The 18996-nt window shown below is 45.7% G+C and overlaps 2 protein-coding genes across 3 annotated transcripts in view; one reads left to right on the top strand and one right to left on the bottom strand.

Annotated features, from left to right (window-relative positions):
• Positions 1-10264: 10264 nt before the first annotated feature.
• Positions 10265-15517, bottom strand: LOC129045163 (uncharacterized). Its single transcript, XM_054503523.1, has 2 exons — positions 15181-15517; positions 10265-10348 (listed from the first exon to the last, which is right to left on the bottom strand). The coding sequence occupies exons 1-2, from the start codon at positions 15515-15517 to the stop codon at positions 10314-10316; spliced, it is 372 nt and encodes a 123-aa protein (XP_054359498.1). The 3' UTR covers positions 10265-10313.
• The window catches only part of MICOS10 (mitochondrial contact site and cristae organizing system subunit 10), a 29688-nt gene continuing 26148 nt past the window's right edge, over positions 15457-18996 (top strand). For both annotated transcript variants that reach the window (XM_054503536.1, XM_054503543.1), the window contains exon 1: positions 15457-15579. In XM_054503536.1, the coding sequence (XP_054359511.1) occupies positions 15516-15579 (64 nt within the window). In that variant the 5' untranslated portion in view covers positions 15457-15515. The remainder of the gene's footprint in view (positions 15580-18996) is intronic.

The raw sequence follows: 18996 nt of genomic DNA, 5'->3' as shown, positions 1-18996 counted from the left end.
GGAGACTTTATGCGTGGGAGAGTAACAAAAGAGATAAGAAGAAAGTGAAACCATTCTTAAAAGTTGAGGAGCTGGCCAGGCGCGGTGGCTCACGCTTGTAATCCCAGTGCTGTGGGAGGCTGAGGCGGGTGGATCATCTGAGGTCAGGAGTTCGAGACCAGCCTCACCAACATGGAGAAACCCCATCTCTACTAAAAATACAAAATTAGCCAGGCATAGTGGCACATGTCTGTAATCCCAGCTACTTGGGAGGCTGAGGCAGGAGAATCGCTTGAACCAGGGAGGCAGAGGTTGCAGTGAGCCGAGATCATGCCATTGCACTCCAGCCTGGGTAACAAGAGCAAAACTCCACCTCAAAAAAAAAAAAAAAAAAAAAAGTTGAGGAGCTAGAGTGTTTATTCTATGGGTATGGGTTATCCAACTGAGAATCAAAGTTAGTTCACTCAAATTTCCACTGAAAAAATGTCTTCCAACCAGGACCTCTGGATCAATGGTAGTCCTGGTGGTCTAAACATGTTCTTGAAAGAAGCAAGAGAAATCAGGATTGACGAAGGAGCAACAAAGCTTGGAAATATATTCGTCTCTGGGAAGAATCTTCCAGGCCCTTTCAGAAAGTTAAAGGGAGAAGGTGATCTTTCTCACAGCCACTGCTTGAGCGCTTATGCATCCCATGATGTGGTAACTGGGGTTGAAAATGGGATCTCAAAACCAACCCAACAGGAAGGGCAGGGGAAGGTCTGAGTTGTCTTTTGGTGCCCTTGGGTCAGGTCTACCTGGCTCAACCTCTCCAAGCTCTTGATAACCAGTATTACAAGGTCAAGGAGGTTGGTGAATGTGGGCGCCACTGCCCTCTGCTGGAGGAACTGGCATCCTCCCAAGACCTGTATTTGGCTCCTGGTCAATGGGTCTTTACCTTTGTACCTGGGTCCCTTTGAGAAGCTGAAGAAAGCTACGGAGTCAAAGCAAAAACAATATGCACTCATATATAAGATTTGCATGGAGCTTCAGGGATTCACGGACAGACCCTCTGCAACTTATCCATCCACCTCCCAGGTAAAGGTGTGACTTTAGAAGCAGATACACCTAAGTGCCACCTCAGAACTGAGATACCGACCCTTCCTCTGTAAGACAGAAAAAAAATCAAGAAGAGGCTACCCAACCTATTTCTTGCCAAGAATGCCTTTCCCCCTACTTGAACCCCATGTTTAGAAATATTTTCTATACCTGTAGCCTCAGCAGTTTGGGAGGCTGAGGTGGGGCGATCGCTAGGGCTTAGGAATTCGAGACCAGCCTGGGCAACAAAGCGAAACCCTGTCTCTACAAAAAAAAAATACAAAAATTGGCCACATATGGTGGCGTGCACCTGTAGCCCCAGCTACTCAGGAGCCTGAGGTGGGAGGATCCCTTAAGCCCAGGAAGTTGAGGCTGCAGTGAGCTGAGAATGTGCTATTGCACTCCAGCCTGGGAGACAGAGTGAGACTCTGCCCAAATATATATATAGATATATATATTTTATGGAGTGCAGTGGTGCAATCTTGGCTCACTGCAACCTCTGCCTCCTAGATTCAAGTGATTCTCCCGCCTCAGCCACCCAAGTTAGCTGGGATTGCAGGCACGTGCCACCACACCTGGCTAATTTTTGTATTTTTAATAGACATGGGTTTTCACCACCTTGGCCAGGCTGGTCTCAAACTCCTGACCTCAAGTGACCCGCCCGCCTTGGCCTCCCAAAGTGCTGGGATTACAGGTGTGAGCCACTGTGCCTGGCCGCTCTAATTTTTATTTATTTTATGTATTTATGTGTGTATTTATTTATTTTTAGAGACGGAATCTTGCTGTGTTGCTGAGGCTGGAGCGCAGTAGTTATTCACAGATGTGATCAAAGTTCCCTACAGCCTAAAACTCCTGGGCTCAAGCAATCCTCCTGTCTCTCAGTTTCCTGAGTAGCTAGGACTACAGACACATGCCACTGTGCTGGCTTTCTAATTTGTTGTTGTTGTTGAGACAATGTCTTGCTCTGTCACCCAGGCTGAAGTGCAGTGGTGCCATCATAGCTCACTGCAGCTTCCACCTCCTAGGCTCAAGCAATCCTCCCACCTCAGCCTCCTGCATAACTGGGACCACAGGCACGTGCTACCACTCCCAGCTAATGTTTTTTATTTTTTGTAGGGACAAGGTTTCTCATGTTGCCCAGGCTGGTCTTGGATTCCTGGGCTTAAGTAATCTGCCCACCTCAGCCTGTCAAAGTGCTGGGATTACAGGCATGAGCCACCGAGCCCAGCCTCTAATTTTTTTTTTTTTTTTTTTAATGCGAGTCTTGCACTTTCAGCCAGGCTGGAGTGCAGTGGCACGATCTCAGCTCACTGCAACCTCCGCCTCCCAAGTTCAAGCAGTTCTCCTGCCTCAGCCTCCCAAGTAGCTGGTATTACAGGCACACACAACCATGCCCGGCTAATATTTTTATTTTTAGTAGAGATGAGGTTTCACCATGTTGGCCAGGCTGGTCTGGAACTCCTGACCTCAAGTGATCCACCCACGTTGGCCTCCCAAAGTGCTGGGATTACAAGCATGAGTCACCGAGCGGAGCCTCTAATTTTTAATTAACCAAACAGAACCAGGCAAGCAATGCCGGTTTCTCCATCAAGGCTGAGTTCATACAATCCAGGTAAAAATCAAAGCTAACTCGACTGCAGTGGCTCATGCCTGTAATCTCAGCACTTTGGGAGGCTGAGGTGGGAGGATCCCTTGAGCCCAGGAGTTCGAGATCAGCCTGGGCAACGTGGAGAAACCCTGTCTTTACAAAAAATACAAAAATTAGCCAGGTATGATGGCATGTGCCTGTAGTTCCAGTTACTTGAGGGGCTGAAGCGGGAGGATCACCTGAGCCTGGGAGGTCAGGGCTGCAGTGAGCTGTGATTGTGCCACTGCACTCCAGCCTGGGCAACACAGTGAGACCATCTTAAAAAAAAAAAAAAAAAAAAAAAAAGCCTGGGATTGCCCTGTTGTAGGCACATATACAGGGTTTAGGCTGGACTTTGAAGTATTCATACTCAAGCTTTAATGTTGTTTTTTGTTTGTTTGTTTGTTTTGAGACAGGCTCTGGCTTTGCCACCCAGGCTGGAGTGCAGTGGCACCATCTCAGCTCACGTCAACCTCCACCTCCTGGGCTCAAGCGATCCTCCCACCTCAGCCTCCCAAGTAGTTGAGAGTACAGGTGCACACCACCAAGCCTGGCTAATTTTTGTGTTTTTTTGTAGAGATGGGGTTTTGTCATCTTGCCCAGGCTGATCTGGAACTCCTGAGCTCAAGCGATCCGCCCGCCTCGGCCTCCCAAAGTGCTGGGATTACAGGTGTGAGCCACTGCACCTGGCCTCAAGGTATAATGTTTAAACTTTCACCGACTCACTCTAAAGCTCACATACTTAAATCCAAACTAATTCAGTGATGCCATTTGCCTCAAACTCATGCTGTCTCCAAATCTATTTATGTGCACCTTTAAATGTGGGTAAATTAGAAATTCCACCTTCAAACACAACTTTCCAAGCATTTCCTCAGCTCAAACGCTCTTTAAGGTTAATTTAAACACATACTGTACATGAGGCCACATTTAAACCCACTTTCGTTCTAACTCTCAAGCTTGTGTCCTACACTGAGACCTTCCGGCCTCAAAGGTAGGGCCATGTGAGAACATAGAACATCAGTTGAAGCTGGGCACAATGGCTCATGCCTGTAATCCCAGCACTTTGGGAGGCCGAGATGGGTGGATCTCTTGAGGTCAGGAGTTCAAGACCAGCCTGGCCAACACGGTGAAGCCCCGTCTCTACTAAAAATACAAAAATTAGCTGGCTGTGGTGGTATGCACCTGTAATCCCAGCGACTTGGGAGGCTGAGGCGGGAGAACTGCTTGAACCCGGGAGGTGGAGGTTGCAGTGAGCTGAGATCACACCACTGCACTCCAGCCTGGGTCACAAAGCAAGACTGTCTAAACAAACAAACAAACAAACCAAAAAACCACATCAGTTAAGCACCACTGAATACCTGCCATGGCTAATACTAAAGATGTAAAAAATATAGAATTCCTGCTCCCAATTCATTCATTCAAGAAATATTGATTAAATGCCTACAATGTACCAGACACCGCAAAGAACTAGGAATATAATGATAACAGAACTGATGAAGTCCCTGCCTTCATGGAGCTTACAGTCTAGTGGGAGACACAGCAGGTGTGGGAGGAGTAACAAATAGAGGAGATAATTGGAAATTGTGGTATGCAACATGAAGGAAACAGAGGGGAGTGGGGCTAGGGAGGGAATAGGGCAGGGCAAGGACCTCTCATAGATGTAGCAGTCAGGGTCCTGGCAGGAAACAGGTGGCACATTCAAACTGGGAAGTATTCATTCCTGAAGGGCATGGGAGAAGAAAAATAAATACATACATTAATAAATATTTAAAAATACAAAGGAAATGGAGGAGAGGCAGGGCACAGTGGCTCACACTTGTAATCCTGGTAGTTTGGGAGGCCAAGGCAGGAGGATCACTTGAGTCCAGGAGTTCGAGACCAGTCTGGGCAACATAGGGAGACCCAGTCTCTACAAAAAAATAAAAATAAAAAAATTAGCCTGGGGTGGTGACTTGCACCTGTGGTCCCAGCTACTCAGAAGGCTGAAGTGGGAGGATCACTTGAGCCAGGGAGGTTGAGGCTGCAGTGAACCAAGATTGCACCACTGCACTCCAATCTGGGTAGATAGAGTAAGACCCTGTCTCAATAGATATAGATAGATAGATAGATAGATAGATAGATATATAGGCCGACCGGGTACGGTGGCTCACACCTGTAATTCCAGCACTTTGGGAGGCCAAGGCGGGCAGATCAACTGAGGCCAGGAGTTTAAGACCAGCCTGGCCAACGTGAAACCCTGTCTCTACTAAAAATTCAAAAAAAATTAGCCTGGCATGGTGGTGTGCACCTGCAGTTCCAGCTACTCGGGAGGCTGAGGCAGGAGAATCGTTTGAACTCGGGAGGTGGAGGTTGCAGTGAGCCAAGACTGTGCCACTGCACTTCAGCCTGGGTGATGAAGTAAGACTCCATCTCAAAAGAAAAAAATAAAGATAAATAAAGGGGAAAAATGGATGAGAGTTTAATAAAAGGGCTATTTACAAGCAATGAGGAATGGTGCAGTACCCTATAGTTAGTAACAGTGGGAGCCCTTCCCAGCCTTAGGCCCAAAGGTCCAAGGGGAGGCAGCAAGCACAGTCATGAGTCACTTAAACACAGGGATACATGCTGAGAAACGCGCTGTTAGGCGACCTTGTCGTCATGCAAACATCATGGAATATACTTCATGCTAGAGCCTACTACACACCTAGGCTATGGCAGAGCCTATTGCTCCTAGGCTGCAAACTGGTACAGCGTGTTACTGTACTGAATACTGTAGGCAATTGTAGCACAATAGTAAGTGTGTACCTAAACATATCTAAACATAGAAAAAGTACAGTAAAAATACAGTTTTGTTTGTTTGTTTGTTTTGAGACAGAGTCTCACTCTGTCGCCCAGGCTGGAGTACAGTGGCACCATCTCTACTCACTGCAACCTCCACCTCCTGGGTTCAAGTGATTCTCCTGCCTCAGCCTTCCGAGTAGCTGGGATTATAGGCATGCACCACCACGACTGGCTAATTTTTGTATTTTTAGTAAAGACGGGTTTTCACCATGTTGACCAGGCTGGTCTCGAACTCCTGACCTCAGGTGATCCACCCGCCATGGCCTCCCAAAGTGCTGGGATTACAGGCGTGAGCCACCACGCTTGGCCATAAACATATATAAACATAGAAAAAGTACAGTACATATACAGTATTATAATCTTATGGGAACACCATTAGATTGCAGATGACAGGAACAGCATTGTGTGGTACATGACTTACTATACAGGAATCTGAAGAGGCTGGGCTTGGTGGCTCATGCTTATAATCCCAGCACTTTGGAAGGCTGAGGCAGGGGGATCACTTGAGCCCAGCCTGGGCAACATGACAAAATACAGTCTCCACACACACACACACAAAAAAAGTCAGGTGTGGTGGTGGCTTATGCCTGTAATCCCAGCTACTCAGGAGGCTGAGGTGGGAGAATTGCTTGAGCCTGGAAAGCGGAGGTTGCAGAGAGCCAAGATCATGCCACTGCACTCCAGCCTGAGCAACAGAGTGAGACTCTGACTTAAAAAAAAAAAAAAAGAAAGAAAGAATCTAAAGAGGTGAGTCCACAGAAAGGCCCACCTGGTAAGACAGGCGTGACTACCTGTGCAGAACCAGCAGCTAACGGCGGAGTAGAGAGTGGGGTGCAGCTCTCATGATCTCCAATCCAGCATGCTCCCTGCTGTATTAGTTCTCTCACGATGTCATAACAAAGGACCACAAACTAGGTGGCTTTGAAACAACAGAATTATAGTGTTTCTCAGTTCCAAAGGCTGGAAGGCCAAAGTCAAGGTGTCAGCAGGACTGATTCCTTTTGGGGGACTCAGAGAGAGCATCCGTTCCATGCGTTTCTTCTGGCGCCTGGTGCTTGCTGGCGATCTGTGGTCTTCCTTGGCTTATATCCACGTAAGCCAAATTGTCTGCCTGTGTTGTCACAGGGTCATCTTCTCTGTTTTTGTGTTTCTTCTTCTTTTCTTATAGGGACACCAGTCTTTTTGGTTTAATGTGCAACTCACTCCAGTATGAGCTAATCTTTTTTTTTTTTTTTTTTTTGAGACAGGGTCTCACTATCGCCAGGCTGGAGTGCAGTAGTAGTGGTGTGATCTTAGCTCACTGCAGCCTTTGCCTCCCGGGCTCCAGTGATCCTCCCACCTCAGCTTCCCAAGAAGCTGGGACTATAGGCGTGCACCACCACACCTGGCTAATTTTTAACGTTTTTTGTACAAACAAGGTCTCACTATATTGCCCAGGCCGGTCTCAAACTCCTGGACTCAAGTGATCCTCCCACTTCGGCCTCCTAAAGTGCTGGGATTATAGGAGTGAGCCACAGCACCTGGCCTAATTTTAACTAATTACCTTTTTTTTTTTTTTTTTTTTTGACACAGAGTTTTGCTTTTGTCGTCCAGCGTGGAGTGCAGTGGTGCAATCTCGGCTCACTACAACCTCCGCCTCCTGGGTTCATGCGATTCTTCTGCCTCAGTCTCCCTAGTAGCTGGGATTACAGGCGTCTGCCACCATGCCCAGCTAATTTTTATATTTTTAGTAGAGACGGAATTTCATCATGTTGGCCAGGCTGGTCTTGAACTCCTGACCTCAGGTGATCCACCCGCCCCAGCCTCTCAAAGTGCTGGGATTACAGGCATGAGCCATCGCACCCGGCCAACTAATAACATTTTCAACAACCCTATTTCCAAATGAGGCCACATTGTGACGTTCTAGGAAGGACATCAATTTGGGGGGACACTATTGAACCCAGCACACCTTCTTCAAGTTGGCAAGGCATTACTTTAGCAAAATGTCTCTGTCAATTTCCCTTCTCTTTCAGGGCCCCTTTGATTTGATTGGAATCCCCCAGTCCTGCTACATTATATATTCAGAGTACATGACTAGTAGCTCACTCACAGGAAAGAGCAAGCACTACCCCAATGAGATACTAGAATATACCTACCAGACTGGCAACAATACTAAAGTATCTTTACAACCCAACTGTTGGTGAGGACATGGAGTAACAGGAATGGTCATATGCTGCTGGGGACAATGTAAATTGGTACAATCGCTTTGGGATAAAGTTTGGCAGTATCAAGTGAAGCTGAAGGTATACATACCCCATTGCCTTCCTGACTTACATATTCTATAAAAATATATGCCAATTGAGCCGAGTGTGGTGGCTCACACCTGTAATCCCAGCACTTGGGGAGGCTGAGAATGGTGGATCCCTTGAGCCCAGGAATTCGAGACCAGCCTGAGCAACATAGCAAAACCATGTCTCCACAGAAAAATACAAAAATTAGCCAGGGATGGTGGCATGCACCATCTGTGGTTCCAGCTACTCGGGAGGCTGAGGCAGGAGGATTGCCTGAGCCTGAGGGGTTGAGGCTGCAGTAAGCCTACTATGCCACTGCACTGCAGCATGGGTAACAGAATGAGACCCTGCCTATATGTATATAAATGCCAGTGCGTATCAGGATCTTCATAGAAGAATGAGAAGACTTGTTGGCAATAGTCTCAAGCTGAGACCAGGCACAGTGGCTCATGTCTGTAATTCCAGCACTTTGGGAGGCCGAGGCGGGCAGATCACTTGAGGTCAGGAGTTTGAGACCAGCCTGGCCAACATAACTGAAACATGTCTCTACTAAAAATACAAAAATTAGCTGGGTGTGGTGGTGGGCACCTGTAGTCCCAGCTATTCAGGAGGCTGAGGCAGGAGAATCACTTGAACCCGGGAGGCAGAGGTTGTAGTGAGCCAAGGTCATGCCACTGCACTCCAGCCTGGGCAACAGAGGGAGACTCGGTCTCAAAAAAAAAAATTGAAAAAAAAAAAAAGCCTCAAGCTGGAAACAACCCAAATATCCATGGACAGTAGACTAAATACATCGTGGACAGCATATAATGGAATATGATATAGCAACGAAAAAGAATGAACTATAGTTACATACAGAAGCATGGATACTAATGAGGAAAAGAAGCTGAATACCATAACATACAGACTGTATGATTCCAGTTAAGCAAAGTTCAAAATTAGGCAAAATTAAACTATATTGTTTAAGGATATACAGCCAGGTAGTAACACTTAAAGAAAAACAAGGAAATGAATAACATAAAAGTCAAGATATACCAGGTGCTGTGGCTTACTTCTATAATCCCAGCACTTTGGGAGGTTGAAATGGGAGGATCACTTGAGCCTGGGAGTTCACCACCAGCCTGGGCAATATAGCAAGTCCCTGTCTCTACAAAAAGTAAAAAGCAAAAAATTAGCCAGGCATGCTGGCACGTGCCTGTAGCCCCAGCTACTTGAGAGTTGGAGGCAGGAGGCTTCGAGGCTACAGTGAACCTTGATTGTACCACTGCACTCCAACCTGAGCAACAGAGTGACACTCTGTCTGGGAAAAAAGAAACAGTCGAGATAGTGGTTATGCTATCCTCCTTTGGCAAGGAAGGAGCAGCTTGGATCTGGTGAAGGAAATGCAGAGAAGGGTCTTCTGGGGTGCTAGTCATGTTCATTTTACAACAATTTGTTAAGCTGTATTTATGTTTTCAGCTCTTTTCTTTTGAGATAGGGTCAAGCTCTGTTGCTCAGGCTGAAGTGCAGTGGCGTGATCATAACTCATTGCAACCTTGAACTCCTTTACTCAAGCAATCCTCTGGACTCAGCCTCCTGAGTAGCTGAGACTACAGCCACTCGTCACCACACCCGACTAATTTTTAATTAATTAATGTATTTATTATTATTATTTTTTGAGGCAGGGTCTCATTCTGTCACCCAGGCAGGAGTGCTGTGCTGTGATGTGATCATGGCTCATTGCAGCCTCAATCTCCTGGTTCAAGCTATCCTCCCACCTCCAAGCTATCCTCCCGCCTCATTTTTTGATTTTTTTGTAGAGACAAGGTCTCACTATGTTGCTCAGGCTGGTCTTGAACTCCTGGACTCAAGAGATCTTCCAACTTTGGCCTCCCAAAGTGTTGGGATTACAGGCGTGAGCCACCGCACCTGGCCATGTTCTTAGCACTTTTCTGAATGCTTGGAATATTTCATACATACACATACATTAAAAAGGGGAGGGGGTCCCTGGGCTTTGGAACCAAACAAAGCAGCTATGTAGTAGATTTTGACTCTGAACACATTCCTGAAGGGACAAAATGATATAGGACCCCTCTTGGAAAAAAGAAGATATGAAATACAACAAAAAAATGTGACTCTTCTTTAAGAAAGGAATTAGAGGTTTTTTTTCTTTTCTCTTTTTTTTTTTTTTTGACAGGGTCTTGCTCTGTCACCCAGGCTGGAATGCTGTGGCATGAGCACAGCTCACTACAACCTTGACCTCCTGGGCTCAAGTGATCCTCCTGCCTCAGCTTCCCAACTAGCTGGGACTCTAGGTGTGCACCACCACACTCAGCTATATGTTTTTATTATTTGTAGAGACAGAGTCTCCCTATGTTGCCCAGGTTGGTGTTGAACTCCTGGGCTCAAGTGATCCTCCCACCTTGGCCTCCCAAAGCACTCAGATTACAGGCGTGAGCGACTGCACCCAGCCTAAGAAATTAGTTTTTAATTGAAGAGAAACCATGAAGAAAATCACTGGCATCTAAAAGACCTTTATTTATGCAGGTGCTGTGGTATAGAACATTCTAATCTGTGACGTTAAGGAAGCTGAATTTACAACCTAGTAAACTAAACAAAGAGTTTATGTTTAGTTGATTAACCAGTTGAGGCTAAAGTCTAGCCTATTTAAGTGACAGTCTTTGGTTTTTTATTTTTCTTCAATACAGTGTAAAAAGATGTTGGCTCTCTTCCTCTTTCAGGAGTCTGTCTTTATTCATTTGAAATGTAAACTTCTATCTTTGTGAAACCTGTTCCAGACAATTAAGAGCAGTGCTATAATAATAATGAATTACGGAATTCCATTTAGGAGCCAAGCACTATTTTAGGCAGTTTGTAGTTACTAAATCAGTTTGGGCTGGGCGCAGTGGCTCATACCTATAACCTCAGCAGTTTGGAAGGCCAAGGTGAGAAGACTGCTTGAGCTCAGGAGTTCGAGACCAGCCTGGGCAATATGGTGAAAGCACATCTTCACAAAACATACAAAAATCAGCCAGATGTGATGGTGTGCACCTGTAGTCCCAGATACTTGGGAGGCTGAGGTAGGAGGATCACTTGAGCCTGGGAGGTAGAGCTTGCAGTGAGTGAGATTACGCCACTGCATTCCAGCCTGGGTGACAGAGACAGACTCCGTCTCAAATAATAATAATAATAATCATCATCATCATCATAATAAAATAGCAGGCCAGGTGGTATGTGCCTGTTGTCCTAACCACTTGGGAGGCTGAGGTGGGAGGATTGCTTGAGCCCAGGAATTCGAGGCTGCAGTGATCTATGATAGTGTCACTGCACTCCAGTCTAAGCAACAGAATGATATTTTGTCTCTAAATAACATAAGTAAATAAAATACTTTGACATGTCACTACCATCCTCTGAGTACTTTCTTATCTTTATTATATTAAATACTATGAGGTCATACTGACACCTTCAATTCCAATCCAACAGCATAGAGTTCTTTGCAGCTTTCCTCCTTTCCGTTTGTAACCCCAGCAATGAGAAACCTATTTTTAATCATTTTGAATGTAACTAAGTTTATAATGAGTGTATTGCTGGGTTTTTTAAAAAAATATTTTTCCCCACTTGTATTAGTGTTTGTTCTTCAAGAAGTACAAAAACTCCAGAGTTTTCATTCATTTTATTCATTCAACCAACAAATATTTATCAAGCAGACACTATGTGTGAGATAATCTTACAGGGCTAGGGATATAGCAGTGAACAAAACATTGTATTGGAGAAGGAATGGTGGGAAAACAGAACAATAGAAAGAAGGCTAGGAAATGGGAAAGCTGGGATCTGCGCCCAGAGAGCCTGGCTCCAGATTCATGCTATCACATCTGCCTCTGTTGCTTTTGTAATTTGCTCTCTACCTTTTGCAAGAGTTTACAACTCTCTTGAATCCAATAAAAATGCCTTTGTCAATTTTAAATCTACACAATGTGGAGCTTTGTGCATCTTCTGTGTTGCTTAACATCTCGGAGACTCAGTTTCCAAATCTGAAAACGAAGATACTAATCTTGACCTGCTGTGAGAGTAAATGAAATTATGCGAAGTGCCTGGAGCTATTTATGACACACCATAGGTATTATTTATTTAGAGACAGGGTCTCGCTCTGTCACCCAGGCTGGAGTGCAGTGGCACCATCATGGCTCACTATAGCCTTGACCTCCTGGGCTCAAGTGATCCTCCTGCCTGGGCCTCCCAAAGTGGATTACAGGAATGAGCCACTGCACCCAGCCATGTGATAGGTATTTTAGTGAAGTTTATTTTCCTTTTCTTTTTCAACAGAAATTTCCCCAGAACAGGGACTTTTTTCTTTTTCTGATTAATTAAATCATTTGTTCATATGTTTATTCTTTTTTTTTTTTTTTTTTTTTTGAGACAGAGTCTTGCTCTGTCGCGCAGGCTAGAGTGCAGTGGTGTCATCTCGGCTCACTGCAAGCTCCGCCTCCCAGGTTCACGCCATTCTCCTGCCTCAGCCTCCCAAGTAGCTGGGACTACAGGCGCCCGCCACCACACCCAGCTAATTTTTTGTATTTTTAGTAGAGACAGGGTTTCACCGTGTTAGCCAGGATGGTCTCGATCTCCTGACCTCGTGATCCGCCCACCTTGGCCTCCCAAAGTGCTGGGATTACAGGTGTGAGCCACTGCGTCCAGCCTTATTAATTCATTTTTATGTCCATTTGACAAGCATTTTTTGAGAATCCAATATATACCAAGCTCTCTGCTAAGCATTAGGGATACAGAAATGGCACAGCCTCCATTCTCAATTTGCTCACAGTCAAAATCCAAAAGACACACAAATAATTACAAATAATTATTAAAATTACAAATAATTATTAAAAACACAAATCATCTGATAAGTAGCTGTGATGAGAATTAGGAGAAGGGGCCGGGCATGGTGGTTCATGCCTATAATCCTAGCACTCTGGGAGGACAAAGTGGGAGGATGGCTTGAGCCCAGGAATTCGAGACCAGCCTGGGCAGCATAGCAAAACCTCACCTCTATAAAAAAGGAAAAGCAAAGAAAAATTTAAAGAATAGGAATAATAGGGCTGGGCATGATGGCTCATGCCTGTAATCCCAGAACTTTGGGAGGCCGAGGTGGGTGGATCACCTGAGGTCAGGAGTTCGAGACCAGCTTGGCCGACATGGTGAAACCCCATCTGTACTAAAAATACAAAAATTAGCTGGGGGTGGTGGCACGTGCCTGTAATCCCAACTACTCAGGTGGCTGAGACAGGAGAATCTCTTGAACCTGGGAGGCAGAGGTTGCAGTGGGCCAAGATCATTCCACTGCACTCCAGCCTGGGTGACAGAGCAAGACTCTGTCTCAAAAAAAAAAAAAAAAAAAAAAAAAGAATAATTTAAAAAAATAGAGAACTAGGAGAAGGGAAGGGTGGTCATACAAGTTATCTTGAAGGCAGAGGCCGTCATAGGAAGATCTGGTACAACAGAGTTTTGCTGTCAAAGTTGCAAATAAATAGTTGAACGATGCCTGTAATCCCAGCACTTTGGGAGGCTGAGGTGGGTAGATCACTTGAGGCCAGGAGTCAAGACCAGCCTGGCCAATATGGCAAAACCCCATCTCTACTAAAAAAATACAAAAAGTTAGCCAGGTGTGGTGGTGGGCGCCTGTAATCCCAGCTATTTTGGAGGCTGAGGCAGAAGAATTGCTTGAACCCAGGAGGCAGAGGTCGCAGTGAGCCGAGATCGCGCCACTGCACTCCAGCCTGGGCGACAGAGTGCGACTCTCTCTCAATAAATAAATAAACAAATAAATAGGTGAATAAATTCAATTCAGTTCAACAAATATTTCATAGAAGACCCTACTATCCAAGGCATTGTGCTCTGACTGGAAGTATGAAGATGAAGAGGCAACTTCTAGTTCTACTAGCAGATAATATCTACAACCAGATGTTTCAGTACTAGATAGAGAAATCATTGTGGGTGGGCAGAGTAGTGGGGCAATGAGAAGGGGAAGGCAGCTCTAAGCTCTATCTGACTAGGCTTCCTAGAATCAGTGCAGTGTTAAAGCTTGGATAGATCCAGTGTATGAATGGGAGTCATTGATAGCTTTTTTTTTTTTTTCTTTTGCGATAGGGTATCACTCTGATGCCCAGGCTGGAGTACAGTGGCATGAACATGGCTCAATGTAGCCTCCACTTCCCAGGCTCAAGTGATCCTCCCACCTCAGCCTCCTAAGTAGCTGGGACTAAAAGCACACATCACATTAGTCTGGCTATTTTTTAAATTTTTTGTAGAGACAGGAGTCTCACTATGCTGCCTAGGCTGGTCTTGAACTACTGGCCTCAAGCAATCCTCCCGCCTCAGCCTCCCAGAGTGTTGGGATTACAGGTGTGAGCCACTGCTCTTGGCCTTCATTGACAGTTTCTAATCAGAGGCATAACATGGTCAGATTTCTATTTGTTGGCAGGATGGAAGACTAAAATCAATGACACTAGCCAGTAGGCTGGATATACAATCTCTCTTGATAGCTGTGGGCATTCGGTTTCAGGATCTTGCAGTTACCAAAATGCAGGATGCTCAAGTCCCATATATAAAATGGCGTGGTATTTGCATACAACCTACACACATGCTCACGTATCCTTTTTAAAAATTACTTATTTTTTTAAGAGATGAAGTCGAACTCCTAGTCTCAAGCAATCCTCCCATCTCAGCCTCCCAAGTAGCAGGGACTACGGTCGCATGCCACTGCGCTGGCTCCCATATACTTTAAATCATCTCTAGATTACTTATAATACCTAATACAATGTAAATGCTACGTAAATAGTTGTACTGTATTTTAAATTTTGCATTTTTTTATTTGATTCAAAAATGTTTCTGGTCCATAGTTGGTTAAATCCATGGATGCAAAACCCACAGATACAGAGGGCACCCTGTGTATGTGTGTGTGTGTGTGTGTGTGTGTGTGTGTGTGTGTAAATATATACATGAATAGGAGGCCTGAGGTAGACGTTTTACCTGGAGATATAATTTGGTAGTGTTTGCAATTACTCAGGGAGAGTCTGTACAGTGAAAAGAGAATTGATGGAAGCTTGCGAACCAACAGTCCTTAAACAGCTGGCAGAGAAAAGGCAGCCTTGGAGGAAACCAACAGACAACAGCAGATGGGGAGAAGAGGAAAGAGTGGCGTTACCGGGAGTGAAACGAATAGAGGAGCCAGGGAGGATCAGAGGCAGGGACAATTGTGTGGAATGCGGTATAGAGGTCAGAAAAGCGTCCATTTGATTTGGCGGTAAGTAATCTTTCTCATAGCAGTTTCGGTGTTAGTGGTTCAGGCGGGAATTCCAATGCAAGAAACCAGTGAACGAATGAGAGAGTGAGTAGGGAAAGTGAAGGTGAGTACGTTAATGAATGAATAAATCAAGTCTGTACCCTCTCTTGCCCGGGGGATTTCCAGGGCCAATGTCGCACTTTGGTGCGGAGGAAAGGCCTGGTCACGGTTTGGGGTGACGCCTAGGAAACTGTCAGCTTCGCAGCCCATAGGCGCAGCCCCAAGGTCAGGGTCACCTCGAGCCTCCAGGCAACTCGTCACCTTGACGACCAACTGAAAAAACCGGAAGGGATGGAAGCAGCGGATCATCTCGCGATATCTGGAGCGTCTGCGCCGGCCTTCCTGATCTGGGACTTGTTTCCAGCTCTCGCGAGACTTGCAGGGGTCGGAGCGCGGGGGCCGGCCGAGAGGAAAGCTGGAGGCGCGGGTGGGGAACATGTCGGAGTCAGAGCTCGGCAGGAAGTGGGACCGGTGCCTGGCGGATGCGGTCGTGAAGATAGGTAAGGGGCTTTTCGCCCCAGCAGGCCCGGCCGGTAGCAGAGCTGCTAGCTCCAGGCTGCGCTGCCCAGGAGGAAGGAAGGGAAGCCCCACGGGAGGTCAGGCCTCTCGGCCTTTTCTGGCACCTCCGGCCGGGGCGAGCCGCCCGGGCCCCGGCGGGAGGTCACTCGGGCGGCGGGCACAGACCCGAGGAGCAGGAGCAGCCGCCGGGGTACGGGGTGGAGTTGCAGCCCGGAGGAGGTGGTCGGGGTTGGCAGGTGGCAGGAGAGTCGCAGAGCTCTTGAGTGGAAGACAGTGTCGGGGCACACCCTCGTGCCGGAGCCGCGGGGTTCTCCTCCCGGGTGGTGCATCCCCCGGCACGCGGCGGGGAACCGGCTCAGGAGGCCACGCTGTTCCCCGGCGGAAACCAAAGTGTCTTCTGGAGAAGGTCACCTGGAGCATTTCATAGACACCGCCAGGCCCTGATGCGAGTTGCTGTCATTCCCGACTTGCCACCTGATTTATTTGAATCAGAGTAGTCTGGGGCCTGAACTTAGAGGGGTGATGATCTGGAATGAGAATTGCGCTGGAAAGTAAGAAGTTGTTCACGTTAAGTTTTTCTGCGTAGTCTTTTAACACGTGCTCAGTGACGGCACAAATTATGAAGTCACTGTATGGTGGGGAGGAGAAAGGAAACTCGTTTATTGAGCGTATATTGTCTTCATTGTGCGAAATAATCTTTTTACAGGCTATGAAATGGAGAGTCAGGTGAAGGAATTTGCCCACGGTCACAGCTAACAAATGGCAAAATTAGGGATTTTATCCAGGTTTTCTGGGGTCAAGTCCCATGTTCCTTCTTCGATACTAATTTTTGTTACCCAAATGTGATATTTTTGTGTGGTAATCTTAGGGCATTTAAGAGGATTTAGGATTGTATGTTTGAATGAAAACATTGAGGAACAAGATTGTAAGCTCCATGAGAGCAGGGATGTTTTCTGGTTTAGTCACTGCCCCATCCCCCGCCCCTAAAAGAGTGCTTAATAAAAATTGTTGAGAGTGAGTCAATAAATGAAACAATTTATCAGTTACCATTTCACCTCTGAATTCAGCACTTACAGTCAAGTGATTTGGGGCAAGTTATTTAACTTTTCTGTGCCTGATTCCTATTTGGAAATCGGCAGTAATAATTATTACTATCTCATAGAGTCGTTGGGAGGATTAAATGAGTTAGTTTGTGTAAAGGCTTGAATATGGATCACTTAGGAATGGGTTATTTTGGAAGCGACTAAACAGTCACTTTTGCTTTGTTACTGTTAACAGCTTGCAGTTCGGAGAGAAGACTTAACACCCAGCTATGAAATGACCAAAGTAGTTACTAGACAATGTCATGTAGTTAAGAAAGGGCTTTGAGCTGGGCGAAGTGGCTCAGGCCTCTAATCCCAGCACTTTGGGAGGCCGAGGCGGGAGGATCGCCTGAGATCAGGAGTTGGAGACCAGCCTGGGAAACAAAGTGAGACCCTTCCATAAAAAAAAAAAAAAAAAAAAGAAGAAGAAGAAGGGGCTTTGGAGGTAGACAGAGCTGAGTTCGAATCATCCACTCTCACTCTTCTCGCCTATCCTTACTAATTTTGTAGCTTTGGGTAAAGTCTCTTTCTCAACTACGAAATGGTGATGAAAAGAGATTTACCTGAAAGTATTAAAAAAAGTAAAGGACAGGAAAATACATAAGCTACTTAGCACAGTGCCTGGTGCTTTATGTATATAGTAATGGTAGTCATAATAACTGGGTTTTAAAATTTTTTTATGTATTTTATTTTATTTATATTTATTTTTAATTAACTTATTTTTTTATACAGGCAGGGTCTCCCTATGTTGCCCAGGTTGGTCTCTTAACTCCTGGGCTCAAGCGATCCTCCTGCCTCAGCCTCCCAAAATGCCAGGATTACAGGCATGAGCCAATGTGCCACACTCATAGTAGTTGTTTTTTATTTTTTGAAATAGGGTCTCGCTCTGTCACCCAGGCTGGAGTGTAGTGGTGGGATCTCGGCTCACTGCAACCTCTGTCTCCTTGGGCTCAAAGTGATCCTCCCACCTCAGCCTCCTGAGTAGCTGGGACTATAGGTGTGTGCCACCATGCTCAACTATTTTTGTATTTTTTGGTAGAGACGGTGTTTTGCCATATTCCTCAGGCTGGTCTCAAACTTCTGGGCTTAAGTGATCCATCCTCCTCAGCCTCCCAAAGTGCTGGGATTACAAGCTTGAGCCACTGCACCCAGCCAATAGTTGTTGATATTAATATTATTGTGCTACTCAAGACCACGTGAGGCAGTGAATAGTGTCACTCTGTCTCATGCGTAGAACGTTGGTAGGGGTGCGGCATATACATGTGGAGTAATTAAATGAGGCAAGGTGATGTACGATCTCAGGTATAAGTTAAAATGAGTGATTCAGACTCTTTTGCTGTAGGGTTGTATATTAAGTGACTGAAGGGATGGGCTGAGGTCATTCAATAAGAGTGTGGAAGGGCCTTCAACTGACCTTTGTAGAATGGCTTGGGATTGAATAGTCAGGTAGGATGGAAGAAGAACTTGAGCAAAGGCCAAGTTGGATTTTTATGAGGAGTAAACCGAAGCGCAGAGAGGTTAAATAGCCAGAAGTGGAGGAGCTGGCGTTAGAACCCAGGCATACTAATTTCAGTGCAAAGAGTCTGGTTTAGGTGGAGTCAGAACTGTGAAATGTCTTAGAGAGATTCCATTTTATCTTGGAGGTGTTTGAGTTGCCTGTTGACTTTTTCACATGCTTTCTGCATATTCAACACCTCTGCCTTAAAAATCTATTGCTTCCAGGGCTCACTAGGCATAGGCTGGTGGGTAATCATGGGATGGTTTCAAGCAACAAATATTTATTGAGCTATGGGTCAGTCAGCGGGCAAATAGAGAAGCATAAGACATTTCACTGCCCTCAACAGGGAATTGATGTAATATAGGTTGCCATTTAAAAAAAAAATTGGCAAGGACCACAGTTACTTTTGCACCAACCTTGTAAATGAAATTTTAGTATGATTGTTCTGGCAGAATGAATTTGGAGCAGAGGAAACTAGCAGTACTGTGATTGTGAGGTGATAAATTGTGACTGGAATAAATGGGCATATTTGAGAAATTTCAAACTTTTTCCCGTCTGTGAAATAAGGGAGTTGTCCTGTTGGTGATGGGCTGAGAGAGAGGGCAGAAGAGAGAAGTAAGGGAGGCTTTAGTCTGAGTCGTCTTTGAGACCATGAAGGTGTACGCTCTTCTATAGTGAGTGTGTTGCTTCCTGTTTTCTCTGGGTAGTGAGGTTCTGGAACTCTTTAAACCTCATTGGCTGCTTGCTTTTCTGGTATTTCAAAATGGAGATGGAGACTCGGGGAATGGCAGCCTGTCATAAGATAGGTAAGAGGTTTG

This window comes from Pongo pygmaeus, chromosome 1, assembly GCF_028885625.2.
Source record: "Pongo pygmaeus isolate AG05252 chromosome 1, NHGRI_mPonPyg2-v2.0_pri, whole genome shotgun sequence".
Lineage (NCBI taxonomy): Eukaryota > Metazoa > Chordata > Mammalia > Primates > Hominidae > Pongo > Pongo pygmaeus.
Note: the sequence above shows the minus strand (reverse complement) of the source record. Positions and strands in the feature narration are given on the sequence as shown.